Source organism: Pocillopora damicornis, chromosome 9 (genome assembly GCF_964200805.1).
Source record: "Pocillopora damicornis chromosome 9, jaPocDami1.2, whole genome shotgun sequence".
NCBI lineage: Eukaryota > Metazoa > Cnidaria > Anthozoa > Scleractinia > Pocilloporidae > Pocillopora > Pocillopora damicornis.
In genome coordinates, this window is record NC_142678.1 from 22,906,137 (window position 1) to 22,913,636 (window position 7,500).

General features: G+C 37.3%; 2 protein-coding genes across 6 annotated transcripts; one reads left to right on the forward strand and one right to left on the reverse strand.

Annotated features, from left to right (window-relative positions):
- Positions 1-1,067: 1,067 nt before the first annotated feature.
- Positions 1,068-3,391, reverse strand: LOC149040768 (uncharacterized). The gene is made up of 2 exons (XM_089181612.1): positions 3,380-3,391; positions 1,068-3,345 (listed from the first exon to the last, which is right to left on the reverse strand). The coding sequence occupies exons 1-2, from the start codon at positions 3,389-3,391 to the stop codon at positions 1,207-1,209; spliced, it is 2,151 nt and encodes a 716-aa protein (XP_089037738.1). The 3' UTR covers positions 1,068-1,206.
- LOC149040769 (uncharacterized) lies at positions 3,353-6,679 on the forward strand. Of its 5 annotated transcripts, none has more exons than XM_089182871.1 (8): positions 3,353-3,477; positions 3,594-3,655; positions 3,967-4,009; positions 4,412-4,473; positions 4,722-4,779; positions 5,159-5,200; positions 5,709-5,791; positions 6,554-6,679. In XM_089182871.1, the coding sequence occupies exons 1-8, from the start codon at positions 3,390-3,392 to the stop codon at positions 6,554-6,556; spliced, it is 441 nt and encodes a 146-aa protein (XP_089038997.1). In that variant the 5' UTR covers positions 3,353-3,389; the 3' UTR covers positions 6,557-6,679. The 5 variants fall into 5 exon arrangements, with proteins under 5 accessions (XP_089038997.1, XP_089038999.1, XP_089038995.1 ...); XM_089182873.1 differs by having other exon boundaries at positions 5,162-5,200; XM_089182869.1 differs by lacking the exon at positions 6,554-6,679 and having other exon boundaries at positions 5,709-5,949.
- The last annotated feature ends 821 nt before the right edge of the window (positions 6,680-7,500 follow it).

Genomic DNA, 7,500 nt, shown 5'->3' on the forward strand with positions numbered 1-7,500 from the left:
CTCTTACTCCCTCTTACCTACGACAGAGAACTGAAAGACTTGATATTCTTTTATAAGTGCTTATTTAATCATATTCACCTTGATGTATGCATTTGCTTCAATTCCTGCCATTTGAATTAACAACTTTTTTAACAACTTTATTTGGTTTATAACATAGTACTAACTACACCTCTAGCTTGTAGCACGAGCAAGTTCTAACTAGTGTCTACGTGCAGGGCTAGTCAATGTCAATGTCTCAGGCAGTCAAAAAGTGTTTGTTTGACGAAAAGCTGGAAGGAGAGCGGACGCGAAAAACTAGAAGAAGGAGCAATAGAACAAGAGTAATTCCAAAGTTTCACAATGCCATTTAAGTAGGAGGCCTGAAAGGGGCTCGTTTCACAGATTGGTGTTTTTAAATTAAAGGAGTTGCTTAGTCTACTACGGCCGTGAGAAATAAAGTTTGTGAAACCACGTACCTGTTCTTTCGAATTTCACAAATTGCCTTTATCACGTGTTTATTTCTTTGATAACACACTTTTACAAAGAGTGAAAGAGAGAATGCCGTTAATGAGGGAATGCAGAACTATCATTGGTTGTGGTCAGTTAAACATGTAACAAGTTGTACTTATTCTGCAGCAATCCAATATGAACGAGTTCGCGTACGATTAGTTACACCTTTTCCAACATAAACATGAAATGCACACCGTGAATCTTTTGTTATAATAACAAGATACAAAAGAACAAAAATAGTCGTACAAAATCTAGGTAATCACTCAGTTTTGACACAAAGCTGTATTTACTTAGTAATTTCTCTGTGGCCTAATACAGTGTGAATAAGAAATCGTGAATCACTAGTCATCTTTTCTCGCGTTTTTCATCCATTAAAGAGAAATATTTTCCAAGCTGCTTCGCGGCTCGTTAAATGTCTACTATTAGCCACCTACACGTCGGTAAATAGTTATTGCTTATATCTGAAATAACCTCGATTTACAGAATTCGTTTCAGCACAAATGAAGAAAACATCATTTTCTCCATTAATGATTTCCGGCTCAGTTTTATTAACGTAAGCATTTACAACTTAGTACTAGTACAAGACTTCAACCTTATAAGGGTGCCAAGACATCGGGAGGATCTCGAAAAATTCTCAGTTCAAACCTCGATATATGAGGAGGTATGTAGCATTATCAGAATTTATAACTGCTAATTTAACCTAAGGTTATTGAACAATTATCGAGTACCTTTTGTGGCATCGTAGTGGCCTGGCCCAGAATGATCATATGCAATGTAGATGGGTGTGGTGGTAAGGAATTCGTGTGGTAGGAATGGCACCGTAGGTGTGGAAGGGAGAGCGGTAATAATCACAATTGGAATTTTCAAGACTTTAGCTGTTGCTCTCGCGCATAAATCACCAACTTCATTTGCGAAAAATCCGTCTTGGCTAAATTTGTAAACTTCCTCTAACCCATTAACGCCAGTTGTCATCCAGTCTCTGTACTCTTCAATGTTATCAGAGACTTCTTTCACAAACAGCTCCCTAAGTCTACGTGTGTCGAAGGCTTCACTAATTCCTAATCCAAGGGAATTGCAATGCCCTTCGATATGTTCCTTGTATTCCCTCAGGTGTCTATTGAGCTGTGAGGCAACTGCTCTGAAAAAACAGTTCCCATCTCTTTCGATCTTGTCAACTTCAAGGTTAAAACCCGAAAGATTCCTTATCAAATTGTCCATGTGTTGAGCAGTTAAGTCTAATTCCAAAGAATTCATCTTTTTCTCTACTTCTATAAACTTTTCAGTTTTTAAACTGGTGGACCAAAGGAAAGCCAGGATATCTACCGTTTTGTTTTTACATCTTTCCGTAAAGGCGTCCATAAAATCTTGGAGATGTAGAACTCTTTGGATGATATAATCTACGATACTCCGGGTTTTAAGTCGCTCTACGAGTCCCGGAAAATTTACTTTACTCCGTGTGCTCATGAAGTCCTCTGCATGAGAAATTTCAAATTGCTTCATGTGTTGTTGTGGCGATGAAAGGTTACCTTCTCTAATTATTTCAACTGGCATAACAGGCTTAGCTCTCGAGGTCAATCTGTTTATTTGTCGTTTGCAATTCCAGGCAAACAATGCACAACTCATTACAGCTATCGCGAGTTCTGGTCCAATCTTAGAGACACCACAGAGGAGCGATCTATTTATATGTCTGTGTAGACGTTCATTCTTTTCTGTTCCACACCCAGGAGGTATGTCCGAAAGACACCCCTTTTGTATGTGTTTGCGAAAGCATTCTAATTGATGGAGAGTTTCCTTAGACAAACGATCCTTCCAAGAAAACAATAACCGTTCTAGGTTTGCCTCGATCTCATCTGAGCCAGGCGTACTCGTTGTCCTTTCTGTACCAAGGTCTCCATTTCGACGTAAAATGAGAGACAATTCAGAGGAAAACTGCTTACCGTAACTGTCTTTTTTGGAAATAGTTTGAACTATCCTTGAGCATGCATGAAACAAGTCCAATCTAATTTTTACTCCTGGAAAGATGCGTTCGTATAGATTTCTTACATGACAACAGTCGTCCACTATTATCATTTCCAAGGGAACTCCTTCCCTGTCGAATCTTGTTTTTAGTTCTTTGATTAAATCGTCAATCTCAGAATACGCAGTCGATTTGGTGAATCGCCAGGTCAAAACCTCTCCGTTCTCATTTAACCCAAGAAAGACATTTTGAAATTGGCATACAAATTTACCATCATCCTCTCGAGTAACACCAACGTGTTTGCTAGTTTTAAAGGTATGGTCACAAGATAGTACTTTTGCCACTCGTTTTTTCATGTCACTTTCATATAGGTCCTTCGTGATTTGAAATTGCTCCAAGAATAAATCCATCAATTTATCATTTCCTGGGTACGCGCAAAAAACATTATCAAATTTGGGGTTTTCAGGATTGTTTCTCATTAATGCGCGATAATTCATTGCCGCTATGCCCTCTGACAACTCCAAAAAATTTTGTCCTTGGTATATGCCTGTGATTACGTAATCATACAAGCGAAATGTAACTCCACACCGCTGCTGCAAAATAATGGGGAATAATCTTACGATGTGTGGAGGCAATTGTGACATTACCTCAGCAGAGGCTGAGAGGTATCGGTGACGCGGCTTCTCATTCCCAGACAATAAGAGGCTGCACTCGTAATATGCCTGGACGAGGATAAGATTTCCATTTAGGTCGTAAATGAGCCGCGGGTTTCTCGAATCATCCAGTTTATCTGTCCACCCTGCGGCTCTCAAAGGACAACCATGATGAGGACAAAAAATAGTTATGTCATTATGCCTCATGGGGCACCACAAAAATACTTTGGGTATCAGCTTTGCAGACTCACGCAATACGAGCTAAAGCTGTGGGATGTACAGGCAAGAGCATGCGGATTGATGGCTCATCATCGACCTGTGTGCACATCAGCAGACGGAAAATTCCTCAAAGGCTACTGGATATTTTAGACAAAGAAGGTAGATGGTTTTATAATTTATGTGAGCTATGCAAAACCTATCATAATGTTAAAGGTCTTGCCATTGAAGTGGCGACTTCAATAGTTCTTGACGCGTCTCTTTTTTCTGTCACTCAGGGGCCGACGATGAAGCTCCTTCGAATCAAAATGAAGCAGGACAAGAAATGGCAGAAATTAATGTAAGTAACACAGCAGTTCTCCATATATATTGCTGAGGTTAAATAGGGAGTGGATCCTTGATATCAAGTCCGATTCGCAACACAAGATTAATCAGAATTTGAGTGAAAAGCTCATAAATGCAACATGCTTTGAATTAAGGCAAAAAAATTTTGTTAATATATATAGAGATATGTGTGCCGTATAGTATTTCATAACAGGGAATCACAGTTTCTATGCACAGATTGAGAAAAAATACAATCGTAGATGATAGCTTGGGCATTTCATGCATGAAGGTGATAACCAAAGACGTTGACCACTTTGTTCATTGCAGGAATCTGAAGTTGAAATTTTAGCAACAGCATCTTCATCTGCGGGTAAAAATTATTTTATAATGATTTGCTCGAAAGTGCAGTCTGTTCGTAAAACTAAGGCCATAATAATTGCTTATTTGAAATGCAACAACAGTCTGCATTTTAATTTACTGTACTGTTAATGGGCTGAAAGAGCGACACTTTCCTGATCAAAAATTATTTTTGTTTAAATTGTCGACAAGAGCAAGAGCAATTGCAGGCAAGAGAATTCAGTCGATGGCTAATCATCAACCTATGTGCATATCGGCAAAAGATTCCGAAGAAGGCTACTAAATATTTAACATACAAAATGTCACATGGATAATTTATTTGAGCTATGTAAGACCTATCACAATGTTTAAGGCCTTTCAATTAATTTGGTGACTTCAATAATTCTTCACGTATTTCTTTTTTTGTGTCACTCAGGGGCCGATGATGAAACTCTTCTGTATCAAAATGAAGCAATACAGGAAACGGTAGAAATTTATGTAAGTAACACAGCGGGTCTCTACATATATTCCTTCATATAATGCAACATGCTTAATCAAGGTAAAAAATTATGTTAATGTGAAATCAAGTCCCAAAAAGAATCCAAAGACTTATATGCTTTATAATTCCCTATGAGGAATCACAGTTCTCATATACGAATTGAGAAACAATGCAATTGTAGATGCTTCTTGCGCATTTCGTGCAGAAAGAGGGCAACTAAAGACGATGACCATTATGTTCTTTGCAGGATTCTGAAGTTAAAATTTTAGAAGCGGCATCTTCATCTGCGGCATCGTCATCTGCAGGTAATAATTATTTTAAAATGATTTTAAAATGATTTGCTTGAATGTGCAGTACGTTCATTAAATTACAATAATAACTGCCTATTTGAAATGCGCAATATTAGTGTTTTCATTTTTATCCACTGTACTGTTATGAGCCAAAAAAGTGACGCCGTATTGATCAATAATTATTTTTTGTTTCAAATTCTCTTTTGGAAGGGTACGTTACCTTATTTATATCTTAAACTTTGGGAAAAGAGAGCAGTAGCTTTCTTTGCGGTTTGAGGATATGAGAAAATTTTTTTCTAAAAATAATATAATGTAAAAATAATAATAATAAATAAAGGTAGAGGGTATGAGCAGCAAAATTAAAAACTGATTTTTTTTCTTATGTGTCTTTCAGCAGAAGCTGAATATATGAGGCCTAAAGGAAAACGTCGAAAAAGTAAGGCTCTTTTATCTTTCCCGTCGGTTGTGTAAGCTAAGCCTACACCATGATTTGAGGTGATGTGGAAGTATTTTTTCCTCAGCTCCAATGAGCTGTCTTTTGATACATCCGAGAAAGCTAAATAATGAGATACAAGATCTTTATCATGAGTGTGATCTTATCCTTTTCCTCGACCTCCGCATTACTAATCTCTTGAAGTATCACTGAAGTGTCCCTTAATCTGCTATCAAATATAAACAGTTGAGAAACCTAAATATAGATAAGCTCCAATGACATTCCGGTCGTGTTGTTGTGAATCTAGATGGTTGAACTTTGTTTTAATGAAGGGGACACTTTTAATTTATCAAATTGAGCCTCTGGTCTCGACCAACAGTACATATTATAGTACACTGAATTGCATGTGTCCGTGTTAAGGTTTTTTTTTTCTAATTCAGATCTGAATTGAAAAAGAGAGGAAATCCGAAGTGAAGTTGCCATTAACGGGATTGCTATTTATCATTTGCAGGAGAAATGGATTCATTGAAAGATTCCCTTACTCCACGGGAAGTAATACCAAAGAGACGACCTAGAAAAGAGGTCACTTACAAGGTAAAGACCTTTAGCAGTTAAAACATTCATGTAAATATGGGAATGGTAGTTAATCATGGCTAAGAGGGTGCTGGTGTTTATTAAAAAAAAAAAAGGTAGAGAGAAAACTTTGCACGTTTATGAAAACTTACCCTAATTCCCGATTTATGTGCTGTACACCCCAGTTTTATCTGAAGATTGCTCAGTCTTGGTTCACTCGTGGGTGGTGCGTAACGCTTGGAAGTTCTTTTTTTTGTTATGGTATATGGTGTTAAGATAAATAGCGTAACTATAAACCGATTGGAAAACCTTAAATGTGTTTCTGGTAACATAACTTGGGATGAAATATGATTTAAAATCAGAGAAGTATCAAAGGAAATCCCTGACATCCTACTCAAATTTGAATGCCGGCCCCCTCCTAGCCATGATTAACGAATAGTGACAACCCAAATGATGTGTGGAAGTGTGAGTTCTTTAACTGACATGAAACCCTTTCCAATCGGGGATCTTACTATTAATAAGTCCTTTCGAGATTTTATAGAGATAACTCTCTAATAAATAAAAGTAACGAGCTCTGATCTTACACGAGCCTTACCAATCTCCCTGCTAAAGGTTCTTTGAAAAACAATTTTCAAGCTTTGGTACGTCGTAAAAAAAGAGCACTCCATGAATGGATCAATGAATGCATGAATTCTAAGTATTTTAGCATGTTAATGAAATTATTCTAACCGATAATGCCCATGTGTTTCTAATAGCTGCCCTGTCATTCTTTTCAACTTGCAGTGAACCCGCGGTATGATGGAGGGTGAACGGCGAAACATGCTAAGAAACCGACAGCGTGGAAATTTTGGTTGTTTTGTGATATGAGTTATGATAATTTCTAAATAAAATGAAGACATTTGATAAAAAGATATTTTTACTTTTTTGATTCTCATTTCGATGATATAGACTCAGGATAATTTCCTAGGGGCTCGCAACGGTCTGTTGATTAAAAAAATCTGTTCTGAAGGCCTCGGAAAAGCCCAGATTTCGGAATGGGTAAAGTGTCTAGTCTCCAACATTTCGTGTCGTGAAGAGGCAGATACATTTTTCATGATATTTTCATATCTGGCATGAAACCAAAGCATATAGGAGAAAATCAAAATGGAGGTTGTACTTAAAAATCTACCCATAATAAACTTGAACTGTTTGCGGACAATGTGAACGCTATGATAGAAATGGATCGCAATAAAAACGCTTCAGTACATAAATGATTCTTGATTTTTGTAAGACCTAAATTGTTAAGAGTTTGCAATATATTACCACTGGTTTAAAATGAACTGGTATTTTCTGAGTGTTCATTGAGTGAGTGTTACAGTAGTAAGGTAATACCATTACAAATTTTTGACATTCTATCAAACTTGAGAGCCGGCTTCATGCGGAGAGGCTAATTACTCCAAAGTTATGAGATGAGTAAATTTGTCAGAGCGCAGCAAAATGCACAATAGAATTTGGATCCAGTAATTTCATTGGCTAAGAGCAATTCAAGACGACCCTTTAAGCGATTCTAAATATGGTGTGAGCTTGCTCATGATTGCATCATCCCTTGATATTCTTCTGATTTTGTGATTTTTTACTACAAAGTAATGTGCAGTGAATTCGCTTTTTTCATAGTCTTTGGCTAACACTACGAACTGAATCGCCGCAGCAGCTATTTTATTTAACGCACGCGAATTGTAACAAGTACGTGA